Source organism: Polyergus mexicanus, unplaced genomic scaffold (assembly GCF_030449975.1).
Source record: "Polyergus mexicanus isolate NDT 795.1 unplaced genomic scaffold, iyPolMexi1.0 SCAF_10, whole genome shotgun sequence".
Lineage (NCBI taxonomy): Eukaryota > Metazoa > Arthropoda > Insecta > Hymenoptera > Formicidae > Polyergus > Polyergus mexicanus.
In genome coordinates this window covers 9396921-9421885 of record NW_027223330.1, presented here as the reverse complement: position 1 = coordinate 9421885, position 24965 = coordinate 9396921, and the positions used below count along the sequence as shown (strand labels likewise).

The following is a 24965-nucleotide window of genomic DNA, read 5'->3' as shown; positions in this document are numbered from 1 at the left end:
ATCGTAAACGCTTTTACTATAAATTTTCTCTCTTGATACAGTCGGTTAACAGACATCAACATCTATTTTAAGACGCTTTCAAATCTTCACACAGTACTCCGAGATGCACTTGGGAAGACGTTCTAACAATAGCACCGCACGTATTCTATATTTAGGTAGTTTTTCGAACTGTTCGTCATCGCCATCGCTGTATATACATTCAAAAAAAAAGATTAAAGAATTTATTCTTCCATGTTTTTATTAGTAATATCATACGCTCGATATCGTATCATGTTAAGTACTAATCGTTGAAAAAAATAATGGGTAATTCTAATGTTTCGTTCAAATTCCATATTAAAAAAAAAAAAAAAAAAAAAAAAACAGATATCTATAGTCTACTCTCGTTTTACCTTGGAAAAAAAAAAAAAAAAAACACTTTATCAAACGTAAAATTTGTAATAAATGATAAATATAAAATACAAAATGTCACAATGTATGTTAGAATAAGCAATTGTGCATAAGAAAACATATTACATTTATTTAAAAGAATTAAGTTAAATACTAGAAATATCTACTTTACTGGTGGTAGATCGATTTGCTAGCAGATTATTCTACCGCAGATAAAATAGCACTCGATGATAATCATCGAGACAAGCTTTCTTCCTGACAGATAAAAGATTATGTCGAAATACACATCTTTCTTACAATTTATCAAAGCAATTTTACACAGACATTCGGTACTTTATCGACAAATTGTAAAAAGAGAAAAACAACAATATAAATCTAGGTAAGACTTGCCAATTTTTATTATATACGATTCGTTGAAGATGTCGTTGCGGCATCTCTCTTTTCGTGACATATTTCGAATAATTGACAAGAAATAAAATAACTTGCTTCCTATGATTTACAATAATTAGTGTTAAAAATATGCATATCTACAAATTTTATTAATCCAATTTATACATATTATATATATATTTATAATTATTTTTATTTATTTATCTTATATATATATATATATATATATATATATATATATATATATATAAATGCTAAATATTTATAATAATGTTACAAACGTGATAATAACGTGATAAATAACGTATCCGTGCATAAAAACACCTTCTCTCTGTCTCTCTCTCTCTCTCTCTTTCTTTTAATATTATATGTTTCTAACATCTAGATATGCGCTCTCGATTCGGAAGCTGCAGCAAGCATCCGTAAACGACGTCTAGTGTCGAATACCGCGCGCGCGCTGACGCGCGCACTTCGATGCCGCGCTGCCACCCGCCAGCCCTCCAGCCCGCCAGCCCGCCAGCCATCCAGCCAGCCAGCCGTGTACCGATCGGCTCGGACCTCGACAAGGCCATCGCGTCGCGTCGCGCGCGCGTGTCCGTCAGTCAGCGTTCGCGCACGAATGTGACGGTACGGTCAGGTCGGTCGTCGTGGCGGGTTTTTACTCGGCGCCGCGCTCACGAGTCCGAGCTCGAGAGAGTCAGAGCTGACGTTTCCGCGCGAAGCGAGACAGGAAGGAGATCAAACGGCTCCGCTTCTCTCCCTCTCTTTCTCTTCCTTTCTCTCTTTCTCTCTCTCTCTCTCTCTTTCTTTGTCTTTCTTTTTCTCTCCGTCTCTTCTTCTTTCCTTCTTTCTCGTCAGTCTACGAGGACACGGGGCCAGGTAGCTCGAAGGCGTATAGCCTGGCATCCGCGACGACAGGGGCTGTGACCTGCTTCCGCGTTCTATCCTCGCTGACAGTCCGACTGGCGGACGAACCGAAGGTGAGAACGACGGTGATGCTTGCCGACGAAACTCGGTGATGACAGTACAACCCGGTGATGATCTTTCAACGATCGGGCCAGCCGTTACGCATCGCCGCGTTCCGTTACGGCGCAACAGATTTGTCCGCGAGAACGGATATTTGACAGATCGGTGTTGAAGGCGATGTCCGCGTCAGCTGTTCACATTCGATACGAAAATCGTGATTCTCTCGGTCATAGCAGCCAGTGAATTATATGTATAGACGGTTACGTGGGACGATACGTAATAATTAACATACCGGAATCGCTATTGTGATACGTGTACGCCTGTCGGAGGGTTGAGCGATCACTACCTGATCGGCGTAAGCCGATTACAAGGTGTTGTTAAACAACAGGAAAGATTGTCGCAATAGATTATCTTCAATTGCGCTGAATCTTGAGATACGCGATTTCTATCTGAGTACAAGTATGTGTATGTGTATACATATATATACATGTGTATGTGCGCGCGCGCGCTAAAACACACACACAACATTCCTAATTATTTTTATTCGCCGAAGGCAATCTCGGGGAACGCTGGAATGATAATTGCGCGCGACAAGACTTTACGCTCACTTAAATTCCGCCGAAAGACTCGCTCACACTCGACAAATTAAACACCCCGTACAAAATTAAAAAACCGTATGTAAGTCCGTATTCTCTTCCCCTCTTCCCTCCCTCGTCGAAGAAGGGCAGGACGCAAGTCCTTAGTAAAACGCGAGAGACGTTTGACCTCGTCATCTACAATGGGGAATAGGAAGGAGAATCTAGCCAAATACATATATACGGATCCGGATAATTTTCCCTTTGTTTACGGCTCTTCGCCCCGGAGCGAGGCCTCTTCGTTACGAAGGAAGGTCGAGAAGTCGATGCTCATCATCGACTGGCCGAACGCAACGCGGTGCGCGGCGACCTTGATCGCGCACATCACTCGGTGTGCCACCGGTATACGAGAGGTATACGCACATCCCGCGCGCGTCGATGTCGATAATTCGCGATACGTGCATACATACATTCTCTCCCGCGTGTCTCGTACACGACGCATTCGACATTCTCGCGTCCTGTCGCGACGAACGTGAGCAATCCGAGAGGGAGAAATAATCTTTTTTCCCATTATAATCGTTACAGATTTTTACGCGCCTTTCGATTTCATTGTTATATACGATCGTATTCTAGGGGGGAGAGAGGGAGGCAAACGAAATCTCGTTCTGGTTTATAGAACTAGGGCTCCGTTCTGTCAAATGCGATCTGACTTTCATATCTGCGATAGAATCGAAAGTAATATTCGTAACCTTACAATGGGAGATAAGCATACAGTGTGCGTTAAATATAAAATAAGAAAAAGATTTCTTATCTATCGCTTCTCCGACTACAACGTAGTTGTAGCTTGCTCTTTCTCTGAGCTCTGGTATTAGCAAAAATAAAAAAAAAATTTTGAATTAGTAAATATTACAATGATTAATATTTAACGTAGATGTGACAAAACTCAATTATTTTTTAGATTGAGCTGTATTTTTATATCTATGAAAAATAAAGAATAACGAAAAAGTGTAACGAATGGAATTTTCTTTCGGTTCACACGTCTGATAATTTTAATCGAGTTGCATTAATTTTCTCTTTTTCGGCATAGTTATTATATTTTGTAATATATATTTTAAAATTATATAATTTCCGCATCACACAAAAGCGTATAACGTAATTGATCAATTTTTCAAGTTGAACGTTCGAATCATAATTTATTGCGCCGAGTGTTCAAATCTCGATCTCTTCAATTCGAAATAATTCCCGCCCCCCGAGAATTATTCTCGGATGTACGCTTTAAGTCGCTTTAAATCACGCACGATCGATGCCCGTTTTGCTGCGAACTATCGATGGGTCGCGTTACGCGTCGTATCTATCGTGATAGAGGTCGCGTATTGATAATGTAGGTCATGCATTTTCGGCCTTGCACATTTGACATCCGAACGTCGTTTGGTTCGCGCATGGATCGAGAGACAAATTCAGCTATTATTGTTCCAGAGTGAGAGCTAATGTTCCCGAAGAGTTTAAAGAGAATTTTTAACGAAACGATCGTCGGTTTGATTGACAATACGTTTAATCGTTACAATATGCAAGAAAAGTAATTACACCCTCCTTGAAATTCTGACAAACATATAGATGCTAAATATAACGGCGTGAATTTTCTTGTCACATTTGTGTCGTGTATGTACAATCTTCTTAAATTAGACGCTGAGAGAATCTTAGAAGTAGAAGCTTATATTTTCAACGATCAAAGTTTCATACGAAAATACGTCCAGCGATAATCGTAAACCATTTTCGGACAATATGAGCGTCTAAAAGGCATCGTAAAATCGAATCACTTGTAACGTCTTTTCGACAGATCTGGAATAAAGACGTGAGACGATAATCTTCACGCTTTTATTTTTTATACGAATATATTACGCGTCCACTATATTTTATATTATCGAGTATTCTAGTAAAATTCGATATCCGGCATCCGGCAGCTTTTCTAATAGCAATCGTCCAATTTAGGTCATTCGCTCGTTCATACAATTGCTGGACGCCGCTGCTTCGACGAATATCTTTGATGATGCGCTCGAGGTATCGTACATTTCTTTGAGCATTCAAAAATAATAGGACAATCGCCTCTCATTACATCGCCTTCATTGTTCGTGTTTCTATGCAACGTGTTCGAATACGTCCGCAAATTGTCAACTAGACTTTGCGTGTCGATAGCGACAATTATACCGAAGGACAGATACACCTACGCGTTACAATTCTAAAGCATAATTTAGATTAGAATATACTTTACAACGCATCAATATTAACCATCCCTCTAACTTAACGCGATGAAGCTGTTATAAATAGAAAAGTTTTCACAACAACACAACTATATATTACATCATTATACATAATTATATGCATGTTTATTAATTTATTAATTGCACATGCGTTGTTTAATATTCATTATAACGCAGCCCATCGTATCCCTATTATATTGAGAAGCTCGGCTAAAACTATTGCCAAAAGAAAGTCCATCAAGTATCTTTCACGATGATATCTAATAATTCAACTGTTCCTTAATTAGCACGACTTCCGCTGTGACGACATTTCTCGTAGGCGTTGCACGAGCGTAGGTAGATACTCTATGAGACGATGCAGGACACGTTCCACAACGATTCGATCGCTTTCCATTTGTCACCATCTTATCACCAGTACCGAATCTGAAATGCATATAGAGAGATTAATTTCAAAGTAACGACTACTTCAAGTAAGCAACGAAATTATTAAACCGACGATTAAGAAATAAGAGAATCGGGTCTCTTTCGAGTCGACCACGATTAATGCTGGAATGCCTGATTAGAATTTTCATCCGATAATAGTTTCCCTCATTGCATATCGAGTATGATGTCGAAGGCAAAAAATTATGTAAGCTTCTTCCTTGCGCTATACGTCGGAATAAGTTAGTGTTTTTGCATAGATTTTTCGCAATCGTAATATGGATTACGGTGAAAAATTACAAGCCTTAAAAAAAAAAAAAATTATATGTTGCACAATTTTGATCATCCCGAGAAATACAATTCGTCATACAATTGGCATTGATTTGTAAACGATTCCAACGTAATCAGCGACAATCGAGCCTCAGAAACTCGTTGGATGACGCAATATACTAAATCCATCATTGTACAAGTACGTTATATATTGAACCTTACGTCATATCGTACACGTCGCTTTCTGTCGTTATACGTCTGCTTTGATTAACTTCGATAGCTTCGAACCAAGAATATCTCTCCGAAATGTCAGCGAGGATGAGATTCCGGATTTCAGCGTGAATGTAAATTCTTGCCTAAGCGAGACCCGGAAGTATTATAATCAGAATCTCGGGATTCCAACGAGATGAAATATGTGAACAACCGTGTAAGGTAAAAACAATTTGAGTTTGCACGACGAATACGGAATTTGTATCTAAGATAAAAAGATCGATACTTTGCTAATATTTCATCATCATCGATTCGATCGTTATCGTTCTCTTGCATATGTCCGACGGTACTTAACGAAGGCAAAGAATGTTGTGAATATTTACTTTGCGTCATTTACCGAGTCATCGTTAGTATACGGTGGACTTTATGATCCGCGTGTTCAAAGTCGTAGATAATTATGGACACATAAACTTCATATCAGTCTCACCGCGTATCGCGTTAAAAATACACTAACGAGCAAATTAAAAACACGACACGTGAACGCAATAATCGGTATACATTTGTTACAAATGTATTTATAAAAATATCCATAACTTCTGAGTTATAAATGATCGAAAAATTCAAGAATATTCATCATTAAAATTACGGTCGTCAGTTCTGTAAGATTTTATACATTCGCGAGGAAAGTGCACCTTTTTTTTTTTTTTTTTTCCCCAGAGATACACGCCAAAAAATTAATAACAGAGATAAAGAAAACGCGCAGTTGTTTAGAAGCGGTAAATTACAACGGGGATATTTTAATGTAAGAAGCTTTATCGATGGGGCATCATCGTCGTGAGCAATGAAACGTGTATACCGGCAACTTTTATCAATGTGTAAACCAAGGAAAATCAGATAAACGTGTTATCACGAACCGGATCTGCCGTTCCTTCGAAAGATAACCGGAAAGCAGACGAGGTATTAATGAACTAGTCGAAATACCTAGTCGATGAATTGCGATGGATATACCTACTGTTTCGATAAATTTATTCTCTCCATTAGGACTCTCCTCTGGTCCCTCATTACAGATTTATCGAATTATGACATGACACGCAAAAAACTATATACATTTTTTCCTTATACTATACATATACATTAATTATTTTTAGAGATAGCTATAAATCATGATTAACCGCGATAAGATATATTTTCGCTGAAAATGTTTCTAGGACACGTTTAGATCGAATTATACCTTCATTAAAGGAATACGTTTATTAAAATTGATTTATTTCGGAGTAGAAATAAGGAAGAGAAAGTCGTAGGATTTCTCGCATTCGACGTCATAATATATTGCAATATAATTGCGATGAAAGATCTCGGTCTCATTTTAATTATTTAATATTTTCCAGCGGACAACGTGCCACCGTGCCACGATCATATTCGCGGTTTAAACAATCACGAAGGCGCTACCTACACGCCTTTGTGAAAACAGCCATGTCGATTACGTCCATGTCCGTCGATTCGTTTTAGATTTTTTTGATTTTTTTTTTTTTTTTACTGAACCTTTCACATCGCTGGCAACTACGCGCGCACAAAGGATTCGTTCGGAAGCCCCTCGTGTCACACAGAATATGTAACGGATATTGAACGGAACGGGGCTTCGCCGATGCGTTCGTCCGAGATGTCCATTGTCCGGCAAGATCGAAGGACGTGTGTCGTGCCGTTATTTTATTAAGCCGCAACGACATCGCGTCAACGACGACTCTTAAGTGACAGCGAGATTTTATCGCAAGCACGTCGGATGCGATTGATTATGTACGATGTGTAGCTCGGATCTATTTTTAAAATTGAATTTATCGAGCGGCTTTGACCCTTCATCCTCGGCAATGTTATCGGCCGGCTGTAAAGTTATTAGACGTAGGGTCGTTAAACGCATACTTTCCGTTGACGTTCGCCTCCATAACTTTGCAACTTTACGCGTATCCCACGGCAATACGGAGATATTTTTAATCACACACACAAATAACGATAAGATAATACTGATGCAGTTCGTTTACAAAGTTTGCCCGATACTATAGTTTCCGTTGATTGATAATTATAACATTAGTTTACATCGATGCTAGATAATAATATGAAAATAATATAGCTGGATACCACCAGCAGTGGCATGAAAGCGAGCGTTTGTCTCGCGCGGACGCGGGATATCGATTGATTGGTCAACCATGTATGCGCGAGGCTGTTTATAGTTAAATAAGAAAGCCCTAGTGTATAGTCGGTATTACGTAAATAGTAGGTAAACTATTCTGTAAAGTTAAACCGCTCATTCTCGATGTAGCTATATACACGTGGCTAACTCACTATCGTACTCGTATCCTTTATCCTTACGCTGCTCAAAGTCAATCAATCTCTAAAGCCGCGCAATGTCAGTTCGCGTCTAGCAAAGTGTTAAATTTCTATCATTAACTCCCTTATCGTTAAGAATAAAAATCGAAATGTCGATATCAATCGCGAATCATGCACTATATTTTCACGTACGCGTCTAAGTAAAACAGCAAATCTGATATCTTTTCCTTAAATATAGATATTTTTTCACTCTGAAAGGATTTTTTGATCATAGATATTTTTTTTTTTTTTTTATCTACGGAGCACTTTTTTATATATCAATTTTTTCTCTGACATTCGAGAATCGACGTTTAAATTGTCCCTGGGACTGTTCGAATAATGCAAGGATTCCAAAGTGACTCGATTTCTTAAAATAAATCAATTTCATTTCGTAAAGGGCAAACGCGTCCCGTGATATTACTTTATCGCGTTCCGAGATCATATAAATAAGAACGGAAAGTTCTTTTTTTTTTTTTTTTGTATCGCGATCTGCCGATTTCTTTTTACTGCCGTGCCGTGAGCAAGTGTAAATTATTCGGATAATGGAGGTCGACGTTCCTGTCTCTTAATGGGTTTGCCAGAACGTAAGATCTCCGCCTGAGGCCAGACGCGGCGCCAGTCTTCCGGCTCCTCGCCAGGATTACCGGCAGTATATCCAGCTATCTTGTCACGTGTGTGCATGCTTCCAAATATGTAATTCGATCACGAGAGCAATAAAAGGCAATACATATAATAAAGCGTAAGAAAAGAGAACGAAGAATAAATGAAGAATTTAATCTACGATAAATAGAGTATAATCGAATTGCGTCTCGCAGATTACGAACGAATGTGTATGTGCCCTTTTGTCCTCTTTACATTTTATATTTCTAACAGATAAAACGAGATAAAATTAAAAAAAAAAAATAATAATAATAATAATAACAATAATAATATTAATCTCTCGCACGATTCTTTTTTCAACCTGCGAAAGAGGACGATGTATATGTATATAAACATATTTGTCTGATAAAAGTTAGAACAACGGTACTCGATCGCTGACAATCGCGATTGCAACCGATTACGCGAAAGTAAGCTTGTTTTCGAATCGCTCGCGTTGAGATTGAGAATTGTGTCCTTGGTCGTGAGTTTCTCTCTCTCTCTCTCTCCTTCCTTGATTGTGTTGCGCGGCCCACATTTTTATCGACGGAACTGTTTATTTTTAGGAATACCCGACAAAATACTGAGACACAGTGCTTGCACCGTTACCAACGAACGCGGTTCTGTCAGTTCATATAATACTTATATGTAAATCGTTACTTTTATTATAGAATGCTTTGACTGTCGCAATATTATCGATAATACGATCCCTGCGGTTGATACATCAATGGATTAGCTTGAATGAATTTTAGCTCGTGAGAGTAGCAACTCGAGATTCTCGTTGTGAAGAAATCGTTTTGCAAAATAAAGAAATTTTGGACAATGTATATATTTAACTTTTTTTTTTTTTTTTTTTTTTAATCATTTGGAACGTACTTTTTATTATTCGCGAAACGTAGCCCCTAAATTTCGCAACCGGTTGTTGCATCGAGTCAGCTGGACGGACGAATGTCGCAGTCCCCCTTCCAGGTCAACAACCGCGCTGCATATGACGCACGTCAGGCAGAGAAATGGCAGAGAATGGCAGGGTTAGGTTAGGATTGAAACAGCTGATACGAAAACAAAGGATCCGCGCCCCCCTCCCACGGCTTTCCATTAAGAGGACAGGTAAAAGTCCGTGATCGATAAAGCGTATGACACGATTTTCAGCTGAATGAGGCTGATGGAACCCTTGGGTGTTGCCCAGGACATCGTGGAGCCGGCTGCGTTAAAACGATGGGCGGATTATCCCATCCAGCATCGATTCACAGACTATTCCGAGTCGATCAGAGAAACGGCACATCACGCCACAAGTCCCTTTCCTTGTCAATCATCGCTTAACAACAAATTCGCATTATGGTAAGAATTTTTTATCCGAGACTCTCGTCGAAGATTTACATCTCCGAGTATTCTGTTTGTGTCAAATCATTTTATTAGTATTCGATTCAAACAGAGCTTTTATAATTGCATTGTAATATGATTGTACGATAATAACAAGATTAATTATTTCAGGACTGGAGATATCTCAATATTACAAGTAGACGCGATAGTGAATCCTACCAACGAGACGATGGACGATAATAGTCCTATGTGCCAAAGAATATTTAGCCGAGCTGGTTCTGCGCTTAAAATAGAAATATATAATGAAGTAAAAGGTACTAGTATAATAGTCGCACACTAATTATATGCATAGAATAATGGAATCTATCTTAATACTCTGCTTGTCAAAATGTTGTAGAATGCAGAACTGGCGAAGTAAGAGTGACACAGGGTCATGGATTACCTGCTCGTTTTATTATTCATACTGTTGGACCAGTTTATAACGTCAAGTATCAAACAGCTGCGCAAAACACATTACATTGTTGCTATAGGTAATTTACATATTTTCACAGTATTTGTATACAAGTGTTACTTTATTTTCGCACATTGATGTTGTTGATATATAAGAAACAAGTTCTGATGAGAAAAAAATATTAAATAATCGAGCCTTACAATCTTGTATAATCTTGTTTTCATATCGTAGAAACGTCTTACAAAAGGCAAAAGAACTGGGATTGCGCACCATTGCTTTACCGGTAATAAATTCAGTCCGAAGGAATTATCCACCGGACGCAGGAGCGCATATAGCTCTTAGTAAGTACAAATACACAAATTAATGTAATTTATATAGGCACAAGTCACAATGGAGTCAATATGGAATCAATAATTGATTTCTTTTTATAGGAACCGTACGCAGATTCATGGAGCAATATAGCGATTCATTAACATGTATTATATTTGTACTGGAGCCTTGCGACCTTGGAATTTACGAAATTCTTCTGCCACTTTATTTTCCGCGAAATCTGGCAGAACAGGATAACGCCTGCTGGCAATTGCCGAATGATATCGGTGGAACGGACGGGGAACCTCTACTCCCAGACAGACAAATCAGAATTATTGACAATCCTCAGCACGCTTTGCACGGTAACAAAATCTCTATTATAAAATGTTGCAGCTACATATATAATAGTAAGCACTTCTTTTTTTGAAAAACGTATTGCGTTTACAGGCGATGAAACGGTGGAGCTTTCAGCACAATTGGAAACTTCTGTAAATATTGGTGAACATGCTTTTGCACAAATGCAAGGTGATTTGGATCGCCAGAGACTTCTGGGAGAGAGACCTCCCGCCGATCCACTAGCGGATATTATGCTCAAGCAAATGCAGCAAAAAGAAAGGTATGAATTTATGATGTTATCCTAATTATTATTTGCTAAGATTATTCGAATGATTTTGAATTTATATTATACAATATTATATTCTTATACAGAAATGGGATTAATTTTGCAATTACAGATAAATGCTAAAATATGAACGGTCTGATGCATTTAAGCCAAAAAATGATACGAGTCTATTTTTATAATCAAAACAATAATTAAAATAATATAATAAATTGATACCAAGACAACTAGTAGCAGCGCTTTTATGTTAGATAGTGTTTTTAACTTACTAAACAAATTCGTTACAAAAACAATTTACGCTTTATTCAATATTAAACGAGTAAATGATAACATTATGCATTCACCGTTACATTAATGCCTTATATTACACCACCAATAGTTGTTGTAGCAGATTCCATTGAACGTCCTTTTTTTCAGATTACATTCACTTGTATTTCACATACATAAATGTAGATTCTGTGGTATTGCTTGTATATTTCATCTCAAAAATTCTAAAAAAAAAAGAAAAAACATTGGATTATTTTCTGGTCTTATACCGTGCAATTTAGATACACAACTGGCTATTATAAATTGAGAATTACGATATTCGTAAAGATTAAGAGATGGAAAAATGTTGAAATTAGTGCAATACAAAAATGTACATGTATGATTTTTTGGTTCTGATATATGTATAATCCAATATGATTGCCGTAAAGAATTAGAAGCTTTAAATGTTTTTCTTCTATTACGATTTTATTTATTTTCTATATATTTTAAAATCTTATATGTATCAAATATATTTAAAAAAAAAAATGATTTGTTCAACCAACAATTTGAAAATTAGCAGATTACTAGAAAGTGTTTAACGAAAAATTACACAATTGCAAAATTTTTTTCTTGTTAAATGCAACAAATCTTAACGAATTTCGATTCAATAATAGTATATTTCTTCGTCTACTCTTTACCTACGCAATATGGTGATGATTAATAAATGTATCCGTGCAGAATAACTACCTTTTCCACGGATACAACTTTAACAATATTGCCATGTATGACCATTAACAGATTTCTCCTATATCGACAAATATCAAAGTGAAAATTACATTTTCTGAATATGTAAAATGAACAGAGATCTTAACAGAAAAACTATTTGAGTTTGATTTAAAATTCTATAAATATTCATAGATGTTGAAAATTATTTAGTACATTGAAGTTATACAGATTCTCGAATTTGCAGTCGAATTTTTGCTCTCGCACGCACATGCAAGTTAGAAAATTTATCAATTATTAATCAACATGTATACATTTACGAAATCATCAGTGATTTTGATCAGCGTCCATTGACGTATCCCTATTGTAATTAACGTTTGTCAACATTCGTCATTATTTAACTAATAAGAGTAAGACTGATAAGATGTGAATTATTCTTCAAATATGTAAAATTAGATAAAATACGTAAAAAGTTTTTCTCATGGTTAATATCAGTGTACAATAATGGATAAATAATTATATTGATTATTTGTATTGATATTACATAATGTATAATGGACAACGATATCGCGTCTATGAATCATCGTTTATAGACTTTCATATGACGTACGTACTACGAAGTTTACTTTACTATCCGTTTCTAATTAATATCAGGATCGAAATATCTCTTGCGTCATAGAAATAAATCATTCGTGCAAGTCTGACATTTTCTATCGTCATTAAATGTTTATTTCTAGATCAAGATTGTCACCAGCTATCATTTTATATCGTGACGAATTCGCTTTATCACACGCGGAATGAAAGTCCCACGCGCGCAGCTAGAATCATACCATATATACGAGCAATAGCAAATGTTCTTTTCGCAACAAAACTTTGACAATCAATTAGTCGCTTTAATAAAATAGCAATCGTTATCCTTCGCAAATTCGTTCGAATGCATCGGAGAGTGCCGTTATTTCGTCATCTCGATAAAATGCCTTGTATCTGTTTAATCGAAGTCAGGGTCACACGAAATTGCAATTTCAAGTAAGAACATGATATTTCAGACGTTACTGCGCGATCGTAATGCAGTATTAGTGTCTTTGTAGTTTGTTATCTAATTTTTCCTTGGAAAGAATGATTTAGGAAACAATGCTATATTATATTGCGTATGTTACTTTGTCTTTTTTTTTTTTTTTCTTTTTCTTTTATGACTATCAATTCGATTGACGTATCCAGATGATTAAAGTAATTTTTACATACAAAAATTTACGAAACGTAACGACGCGTCATTCGCGTGTCGTTCTATTTATGTGCGCGGATCTTCTAAAATTTCGCAAAATACGCCGATTGTTTCTATAAATTCGTAAAGTACGTATTTGAATCTAAAATAATCTCGAACACACCGGATGTTTTTACTACGCACGAATTTCAGCGAAATACTATTTCATTTGGCTATATATAGCATCAATGCGTAAATTTTAGAATTATCGAAATCTTCTCAGTATACACTCGCAAATTATATACTTTTTTTTTTTTTTAACTCAAATAAAATAATTTTTATATCAAAATAATTATAAGACGAAAGTGCGCCTTTTGCTCAGTCTCTTACGCAAGAGTGTCTGAAAGAAAAATTATTCTTTTAAAAAGACGCATGCAAATAAAGATTTAAGATATACGATCGAGATACGATTATATACGCGGGCATTTAAGTTTAGTAGACTGTCTAATCTCGACGATATCTGAAATATGATCTGACAATAACGATCCCGAATTACGTATCGAACTGGAAAAATGTTATTCCATACTTTGGATTGACCTTCATAGCTGTTTTGTCGAAAATGTATGATCGATCATTAAAAGAAAGCTGTTCAAGAAAAGCTTGTTATTCATATATCGAAACAGCTGTTCCGTCTAATTCGAACAAAATATTTATTTACTTCAAAATTACGCCGAATCGATCCAGTAGATGTATGCTCTCAAAGCGCTATAAACTGTACTCGACAAGAATGGAAATTGATCGGTTTATACAATAAATGGATAAATACGCGACACGTGAAGCGCATATTTTTTAAATTTCAGTTTTTGCATTATTTCAAAATGATAATTTCATTCATACGCATAAAGATATGCGACGCATCTGCGCATTTTTTTCTTGTCTTAAAATATCTCCGCATTACATTTACATTACGCAGATGTACTCAACGATTAATACAAAGAAATCAAGATAGTGCGTGTTTCTCTCATCCTGTTTCTCTTCTAATCGATCTGTTACGGTCACAAAAAGCGTCATGGAAAATGACACGCGTCGACAGTTATTGCTCAAGGCTATCGAGTAGTATTAGCCGCAATTAAAGAATACACCGCGTTTTTCCGAATTAATAATGGGTTCTAACGCGGATCCCTACTCCGCGTCGCGTACGCGTATCGAGCACGCATTTCGGCGAGCCGGGCAGGCGCCGTACGAACCTCGGGCAGGACTCGGCGTGGTGCGGGAGACCCGGCCGTCGTAGCCGTCGTCGTCGTCGTCGTCGTCGTCGTAGTCGTGGCCGTTGTGGACGTCGCGCGTCGAGAGGTGGCCTCTCCTCGAAGTAAGACGCTCCGGTTCGGTCAGTCGTCAGTCGTCAGTCGTCGTACCGTTCTCGTACTTGGACATTGTCGACACAGAGCAGCACCTCTTTCGCCGCAGGTTTCTCGGCTCCTCGATCAAACGGCTGTACGGGTCGCGCGCGTTTCCTAGAGTGCTTTTTTTTAACGAATGTCGCGATTAAAGACGCCCGTGTAGAACTATTAGTGCATCCCATCCGCGCATTTTTTTCATCTTCTTTTATCGAGGCAAGACCGGAGTGAGCGCGCGCAAGCGAAGGAAGCGTCACATCAGAATGGTCATGATTGATATGGTGGATGTCATCGAGGACGAGGACCGGTGTGTAATTCAAAGTAGCCCTCGAATACCGATTTTCCGATCAGGCACGTTTCTCGGACGAAATCTGTATCTCGTTATCGGTTCACTATTGACCCTTGCTTTTATTGGCGTTAGGTTCCAGAGAGTACGTTCCACATAGATCGATTGTCAAGGAATATATTTATGCTGGTGATGTGATCTATACTCGTACACGATGTAGTATCGTCGCTTTCTTGATTTATTCTACATTCGACGAGATGCTCAAAAATAATCAATATATTATTTATCGGTGAAATTTTATTAGCACGATATAGATACAATTTTACCTGCAACCAAAACGTATATTTTTTTAGAGAATTTATACTACTTATAAATAAATTAACGTAAAATTCGTGACGATACGCAATATATTGTACTTATTTGCGATTAAACCACATCCGTAAAATGTACGTGAGAGCTGTATTTTTGCACGCATCGCCATTTGCGTTTTATATTTTGCAAAACAACACGTTCTTCTCTCCTTTTGCAATTAAAGCTACGTGACATTCGATCGTATCGTGAGTTTCGAGCAACATTTCAACGCATCCATCACGCCATGTCTTTCTCAACTAACTTCTATATAACGTAAATTTTTGTTAACGTTTTCTTTACTATGTACTTAATATCATATCGTGTATAAAAACGAATCTGGATTCATATCGAATAGTTCGATGAATCGTCTTGCTACTTATCACAGAAACTGGAACTCCAGGGACACAATTTAGCCGGAAATTTCCAAGAAAATTGCTCAATATGATTTATCACAAATGCCGTGGAACCGAAATAGGCCGCTGAAATAAAACCAAGCGCTATATTAATATGTGATGATTCGTATACCCCAAACGCTTTGGCATCACAAGGTGGACAAAATTTACCTTCATTTTAGGTACGAAAGGCTCCTCAGGAGAGCGAAGACGGAGGACTTGACCGAGGTCTCGGGAATTGGTTGTCTCTACCAGAGCGGCGTGGACCGACAAGGTCGACCGGTGGTGGTTTTCGTCGGCAAATGGTTCCCCGCCTCGAAAATCAATCTAGATAAGGTAAAGGCTTGTATTAAAGATCAATGTTATATAAATATATACAAGAAATACGTTGCTCGAGCAAGATGACGATGAACGTATTATCAAATATCATATTCGATCATAAATTAAATGGAATCTAATCGTTAATTGTTGACTGTTTGGGGAATATAATCATTTGAATTGACATTTCTAAAACATAATCGCAATTATATGCATATGTCGTAAAACTTAATATGATATACACATAGTTCTCAAGCGTAATTGTCAGGTTGTCGCGTTGCAATGTATGTACAATATATCATTTTTCTATAGCCATTCTTGTGTCTGTTCTTTACAATTTAATCGATTAATTTAAAACATTTCTTATACGGTGGTAAAATGTTCTGCAAAGTATTCTTCCAGTGAAATTATCTTTGATTTAAATGCTCTTGTATATTTGAACATTGTATTATTGTAACATTGCAACTACGATATATTTTAGAATTTTAATTAAACTAACTTGCTTCATGTTTTCGATAAATAACATGTTTCCCATGCTAAGTTTAATGCCCCCCCCCCCCCTCCCAAATATACAAAAAATATATTAACAAATTATATTAATTTGACTAAAAAGTTGTATAATGAGTCTCAAAACATAGAGGGTATTTTTTTCTTTTTTTCTTTTTTTTACTCTTTCTCGGCATCGGTATCTAATAGATTTTATCTCATGAAACTATCATTGCGGAATCATAAGAAAATAAATTCTCTCGTGTATCAATTCGATATCGGACGCAATGTCGAAAGTTACCGTAAGAAAAGTGTCTCTACCTCTTCGATTAATATTTGCATTTAAATCGTATACCATTTTCCTCTATACTTTTTTCTTTCGAATATCCTGAACATATGCGTCGTGCATGGAGAAACATCGAGAGTCTCGCACATGTCGCTCGTGCTCGATATCTCGCGATTGTCTCGGACGCGAAAGAATAGCCCTCGATCATACGGCACCCATCTTCGCCCCGCCTTCGTGCCATTTCCTTTCTCCCACGAACTGATTCTTACCCCGCTCCGCTCGTAGCCGACATACAGCCGGGGTTATACATATAACGGCGGGTGGGGCGAATCGATATTTATACGTCCAGAAATAGATCGACCGCGGAACGAGTCCCCTCATAGGGAGGGCGTGCGGATTGCAGCGTCGTCGCGACGACGCGCACCCCCATTCTCAATGAGACTTCATCACCCGTTACCTTTTAATCCATTTGCATCGGCGAGAGCACGCGAGTGCCGGCTGCATGCGATAATCACATTAATCGCGCATATCAATATAATCAGCGTAATTAGTGGGAAAAAAAAAAAAAAAAACAAATGATTGTCAAAATCTTTTTTCCCGCGATTTGTTTTTTACGGGGAGGGGGAGTTGTTGTTTTTTTTTCTCGAATATTAATATTGTGGTTTTCGTTTAAAAAATAAATAAAAAATAAATTGAAAAATATAGCTTATTTACTTTCTTCTCGCCGTATAATTCTGATATTATAATAATGTCTTCCTTATTCACATTTTCCGATATCACTCTCCTCTTCATCGATAATAACGGAGATATTTGCATACGTATTTCTTCAAAATAAATGAAATATTTTATAGCATCATAATGAATATTTTTTTTTTTTATATTTAAGAAGAGAAGTTTGAACAATCGCATTCCGATTAATAAAACGCGTATTTCTTTATAATTCGTAGCTTTTAAACAACTTTTGATCGCGCTTTTGATTGAGAAAATAATCTACATTTCTGATGCAAAAGCCTATGCAACTCTACGTAAATCATTTCTATGTACATTATGATGTCATAATTACCTTGACAAGTATCTCTTCAACCAACGTATTCACATTTTCATCCTGACTTACGTGTCTCTAATATCTTTTTCGTAAGAGAGAAAGGCTTTTATATTATTATTATCTTTTTCTTTTTACTTCAATTTTATCGATTACGACTAATTACTGGCGATCTTGGAATGTCTTGATATATTTCGAGATAGGAATATCAACGAGATGTAGCATGGAGATTTGTCGGTTTAGCTAAAAATGTACACCGTCATGCACAGCAGCTGTTGACATAACGTCATAGCGCGTGTTTTAAGACCGAAAAATTTATGAAGTACCATTTCACTATCGATGCTGAATCTCTTGAAATCTATCAATTTGGAGTGTCGAAAGTATTTCAATCTTTTTCTCTTCTCCCACACGTTTTTATCCCGTTTGCACTTTTTTATCCGTTGACCTGCTTTTGAAATGAACCATCTACGATCTACGCCCAGTCGGCAAGCTAATTACATAGCGACCTGAGATAACGTGCCTCCAGGGTCGTGATACAGATAGTGGCACGTTTTACATTTACTTCGGGACAACGCTCGACCAATGTACAATAATTTTCATTTAAAGTCACTTCATTATTGCGTATCAGCGATCATTCGTTTTCCACCAACTAATATTGGATAATGGAAGTTTTAACAGTTCGAAAAATCTTCAATTGTTTTTTGCAAAATAATAATAACAAGCATCAAACAACAAGTGCCATATGCATTGCATAATAACATTATTCTATCAATCATAATCGGACACGCGTAGTTGAATCGCGTGAGGATACGTTCGCGAAATTACTCCCATCTAAATCGCTGTAGCGCCTTCAACCATATCATTTTTATCGTACAATTCGATTGGTATTCGATGTGGTAAAGATGAAGAAGCAACAATTTTCCAAACGTTTGTTATGAATATATTGAAATAGGGAATATTTCGAAGCATCGTGGCATTTTTTTATGTCAATTTAATAAAGACTTATCTCCAAATCAAGATTCTTGTAAAATTATATAACCGATAAAACGTATTTTTACACAATTGAACTAACATGAAACTGCCTTTCTTATGACCAAAATTTCTACTTTACGTGCCGTCGAGCTTACGGCTCGCTCGTCATCACGGGTTCATCGATCGCTCGAAATATTGTATTCATCCTCGAATCTTCAACGTCTCTCTCAATATAAAGGTGGACGAATGATATTACGATAAAATCGCGACATAAGCTCTTTCGCAAGAAAATTTATTTATACATTCAACGATATAGAAAGGACTCGCGAAACACATTCCGTATATCATACCCTTTGCTCACATCTCATCGATCTCGAAAACGTAGCGTTTATTTTAGGACGTGTACTTACCCCTTGTTTACTTTGACATCGTATTTTTTACGCAATATGGATTTTACCATATTTTATCCTAACAGGATTTAAAGGATTATTATACATATAGTTGCATAGTCACGCATTCTATTTTACGAGATAGAAAGGACGATAAAACAATCAACGAAATACTGTTTCATCTTCACATTTCTCGTGCAATTTCAGGCCTTGCTGTACCTGATACAACTGTTGGATCCCATCGTGAAGGGTGACTACGTTATCGCGTATTTCCACACCCTTACAGCGAGCAGCAATTACCCCAGTTTGCACTGGCTGCGCGAAGTCTACAATGTGCTTCCCTACAAGTAAGTTGTACGTCTGATATCGAACGCATTGAATATATTGATCGCATTTTAACATGGTCGAATCACGTACCGCGCCTTTATGCGACATATGTAACGGGTTAAACAAAGACATTTCCGTGATGTAGAAAATTTTATGACCATCTTTCAACCATCTTTTAGCCGAATTTTAAGTATCAACACATTTTCACAAAATAGTTGTAATATTTATTACAACTGCTATATATGATAAGTTTGATGCGATAACATTTTTTTTATTTCAAAAGATTGACGCAATAATTTATTAGACGCATTGTGTGTGTGTGTGTGTGTGTGTGTGTGTGTGTGTGTGTGTGTGTGTGTGTTTGTGTGTGTGTGTGTGTGTTTGTGTGTGTGTGTATTCTCTTTATATATCTCTTAATATTATCTGTAGAGTAATTTAATTTAATTATTACGTAAATATGCTTCTCGAAAGGAGTGCTAATTTTTCACATTAATTTCCGTTGTTTTTCCTTTTGATAGAAAATGTTTTGATTCAATATCTATATTATATAAATTACTTTCTTCTTTTTAAAATATAAAACCTAATTTTTCACAATATTTAATTAATTAAAAATCGAAATATCAAATTATACACATCCTAGCCCTAGTTGCGCATTAGTAAAAATTGCATGGAGTTGTTATCTCTCGTAACTTGATATCGTTTTGTTTGCAGAAACTTGATAGCGATCTTGAAATAAGGTTTCTTTTACAGATATAAGAAGAATCTAAAACATTTCTACATTATCCATCCTACCTTCTGGACCAAGGTTAGTAATAATATCTATTGAATCTAACGATTTAAAGAAGAATATTACGCTCAACAAACGTTATTAAGACGCAAAAGCACATTGAATGTTATTACTACATTTCCCACGTTTATGCTCCATGACGAATTATCTTTGTAACGATCGTATCGAATTTCCTGACTATTCATAGTTCGTTAGTAAATATGCTTGCGCAGTAATTTTGTAATCGTTAATCTAATTGTATCATTAAAAAACAAATAAACGCGATAATTAAAATTTAATAATAATGGTAAATATTATGGTAAATATTATCTCTACATTTTTATGCTTAACTCTTCTGTTTCTCTCTTCTCATTTTTATATGGAGGCTATTTTTCAATTTTCTCTAAACAAACGGAATCGATTTACATTGCAGATGATGACGTGGTGGTTCACAACCTTCATGGCCCCAGCTATTAAACAGAAGGTTCACAATCTGCCCGGAGTGGAATATCTTTATGAAGTTATGCCGCCTGACCAACTTGAGATTCCAGCATACATCACGGAATACGATATGACGGTAAATAACAAAAAAAATAGCAAAACAGATTCTCGAAAGAAGTCTCTTACTCGAACGTTTTCCTTTTCTTTACAGATAAATGGCCTGAGGTATTATCAACCGGAACAGGTCTCGTCATCGCCATCAACGTCCACGTAACTCGCAGAAAATCGTGATGAAAGCGACGAAGCGTCAAGATCGAGGCCGAATCGAATATTCCGCGCGTTCTTATGGTTGACTGTTCATATTATTACAGTGACATCGGTGCGACATTTAAGCGTGAGAGCCATGCGCATGAAATTCGCGATTGCCGGTATATCTCGCCGATTCTCGGCAATGACAAGGCGAAGAGCACGACGTTGTCTGGATACGGTAACCCACGTCTTCGAAAAGGTAATCCGTCTCCGCAATACCCCAAAGTCGATTTGTCCAAGTGCCTCGTGATGGATCGCTTATAGCAGGAGGAAGGACAAAAAGGACAATCGGCCCCCGCGCGGATATTGATACGAATATTAATACAAAATCAAGAAACCACTGCCCGCCTGCTTTTTCGTGATCGGTTCTTTTTACTCGTATACGCATACGGGTTTTACGTCCCCAAGAAATTACGGAGATATAAAACTTGATACTGGACAATCCGCGTTAAGGTAGAAGGTAGATAATCTCAAGAAAATTGGACCGCGATCATGTGTATGTTACTGGAGATGTACTGCTAAACAGCGTATCCACTTCATCCAGTAATAGAGCTAACAAATTACTATTCGCTTAGAGCGAACATCGGCTGCCAAAACATCAATAATCAGTATTTTCATCATCATCATCGTCATCGTCATCGTCGTCGTCGCTCGTAAAACGAAATCCGAAAGCTGAATTATTAATCTTGCCCTTGTACATATTACGTAATTCGTGGCAGATTCTTAGCTTTAGTACTGCCTGCGAAAGCAGTAGAATGGATAAAGGGTGGTATTTGACGACGCATTAGAATTAAACGTTGGCTTAATACAGACCGTCGATCGCTTTCTGTTATTTTCTTATATCAATCGTTAAAGAGCGCGATTTGATTATTGTATATTGTCAATATTTTATTAAATCACATCGTTGATAAAGAGATCGTGCTGCGCTGTCGCCATCGCCGCCATCGCCGCCGTCGTATAGTCGCGATATTTTCGATATACTAATAATAAATCATCTCTCTCTGCCACGAACAAAGAGCGACTGGATGTTTTACTGTGATGTCATGTCTTCGACGCTCAGTGGATTTGATTTATTTTCAAACTCTGTCTCTTGTCTTACGGAGACGTCAACGCGAAATACGGAGTAGCGCTCGCGGAATGTTAGTGTTGAGCGCCAAAGTCGTACGTACGGGACAGTCCTAGATTAGAAAAAGCAATAAATTTAAGAGCTTGCTCGCGATGTATTTCGGGAGACAACAAAAAATCGTTATCCCAGTTGTTAAGCATTTTTAGCAGTTAAAAGATATAAATTAAAGAAGTTAAAGAAAAAAGACCTGTTAATCGCGTCGATTAGCCCATTTCTCACGTTCGCCAAATATCAAGAATATTCCCTCTCTCCCCTTGCGACAAATATAGCGCCCTTCTTCTCCCCATCCCTTTTTTTGTTTTTTCGTCGATTAGTTTTTAGCGCGATAAAACGAAAAACGATTCCGCGCTTAAAGCAGTCGCGGACGTGCTGAGAAGGCGCAATGGATTAATTGACCATGCTACCTCCGCCGAAGATACGATCGTCCGTTTGATCGAATGTATACCATAAGCGTTTATACGGATCGAGATTTAAACAGTTACGGAATTTAAAAAAAAAAGTGCTATGTATAATCGCCGTTAGCTGCATTCAGAAAGCACAACCAAATAATACGATCGTTGAGTTTTCTGAATATTGTTCGCAAAGACGAAGTAGTATTTTCTCATGTTATCGTATCTACATATGTCTATGTTTTGCAAAGACTTTCAATACGATTCGTGCTGCGAATAGTCAGTAAAAAATTAACCTTGTACTATTTGGAGGGGCCAATGGTCGCGGAATGAGACAAGAAAAGACAATTTTCTGTTTTTACGTTTAATGACCTCACTGTCCGTCCCTGATAATCGAGTTTAACAAGTAACGACAAGATGTAACATCATTCGGAGATCGTTGTTATCTATATATATATATTTTATATTAGTGTCGTTATGGTATTATCGTCGTTACTTTATCTCGTTTAAAATTTTATTAAAAAAGAAATCTATTCGAACGAATCTTGAAATTAAATAATGTTAAAAATTAATTTTAAATGTGGGTAATTATTTATTGTTATTCGGATGATATATTGTTATCTTTGAGACAAGTTTATATACGTGACAATGGGATTTAATTGACGGATATGATTAAAATATTTAATATATGTTATGTATCGATTATATTAATTCAATATACAATATTATATACGTTAAACAACGGACAATTGAATCTATGCTTAAATGCTCGACAAGTACTTATTCGAAGATTAAAGAGATTCTTGTACAATCTTTTTAAGGTCCTACTCTAGTAGTCAAATAATATTTTTATCTGCTACATGCAAAACAATATATCTTAAACGAACGTTTAAAAACTCGTTACGAATTTGTATTATATTTACTTTGTCACTTCTTTTTTTATTGCTAAACTCGATTTTCAAACGTTGACTCTTTCTGCATTATATCAAGCAGAAGACTTACATTGCAAACTTTTATTTTAATATCTTTCTATAACCTTCATATATGAAAATTTTAGGAAAGACACACAAATGAAAATATATAAAATATATAATTAGAAAACATTGTCTTGCTAATTCATAATCGTGTAATTCTGCTGAAGTGATAACATCCACATTGTGTCAATTTTGAATATTTTAATTTCGGACAAGTAAACCAACTAGACTAGGACCTTAATTTTTAGTCAATCAGCCGTATTGGTAGTATGGTAGTACCGCATTTGAAATACACGCGAATGTATGTGTGTACGAGTTAGTTTTTCGCACCACGAGTCAAAGTGTTTTTTTCCACAAGAGATAATTATAATTGGTTTCCTATTTTATTTTCGAATATTTTCGCTTCTAACATAATTTAATGTGTTTGACAGTAAAGCAATAGGATGTTTAAATCTTATTGTTAGCTCTTTATTACGATAGTTATTACTGCTTTTTTCACACGAAACTACAATATATATATATATATATATATATATATATATATATATATATATATATATATTCTTAAATTTTTTTCTACAATCTGAATTAGTACTATTAAATTTCAACTTATTGCAATAGTTTCACTCAAACGTAAGAATTATATTGGTTTTAAATTCTTACGTTATGATTTAAATCACGTCAAAATAAATCATGTATATAACTGCGATCAATAATAAAAAACAATCATACGATCGTGTGTGTGGAGATGATGCTTTGTTATCGTGCGCGTGTTATATCATGATTAAAAAGAATGTGAGAGAAGATTGTTCAAAATACTAATCATACATTATTGAATTTATTTCAGACCTAAGAAAAGTACTGAAACAAAAAAAAAACAAAAAAAGAATCAATCTTGTAATTATTAATTATGCTAAGCTTAGTTATTTTTTTTACATAGGAATTAGTGATATCTCGTATAGTTATGTTTAGATAATAAATGAGATGTAATTTTGTTAACTTTACCACGCGATTCTTTATAATTTGTATTGAAGAATAGATTATTATCGAGATGTGACAAATCCCCTGTGCGGTTTATCGTTTATTATTTCTCTCTATGTCGATGCACTTCTTTGTTGTATCCTTTTTTTATAGGGTATAATAAACGTATTTTATTTCGATAAAATCTATATGACACTTATATCTTATGCATTTTATTTTGCGTGCTAAGTCTCTCTTACGAATCCAATATAAGTCTTTGAACAATATCAATAATTAATATTACTATAACAACTAATGGAATAATTTCAACTGCCTATTTTCAATCGGCAATGATTTTGTATCCCTTTCTGTGCAAAATTGTAAATCTTATCTCTACACATAAATATTTTAA

General features: G+C 36.3%; 1 protein-coding gene across 2 annotated transcripts; it reads left to right on the top strand.

Annotated features, from left to right (window-relative positions):
* Positions 1-1300: 1300 nt before the first annotated feature.
* Positions 1301-24773, top strand: Gdap2 (ganglioside induced differentiation associated protein 2). Of its 2 annotated transcripts, XM_070303277.1 has the most exons (12): positions 1307-1757; positions 9623-9811; positions 9965-10107; positions 10191-10323; positions 10476-10585; positions 10676-10915; positions 11001-11169; positions 15951-16104; positions 19469-19608; positions 20339-20393; positions 20788-20931; positions 21007-24773. In XM_070303277.1, the coding sequence occupies exons 2-12, from the start codon at positions 9627-9629 to the stop codon at positions 21067-21069; spliced, it is 1536 nt and encodes a 511-aa protein (XP_070159378.1). In that variant the 5' UTR covers positions 1307-1757; positions 9623-9626; the 3' UTR covers positions 21070-24773. The 2 variants fall into 2 exon arrangements, with proteins under 2 accessions (XP_070159379.1, XP_070159378.1); XM_070303278.1 differs by lacking the exons at positions 20788-20931; positions 21007-24773 and having other exon boundaries at positions 1301-1757; positions 20326-20393.
* Positions 24774-24965: the final 192 nt, after the last annotated feature.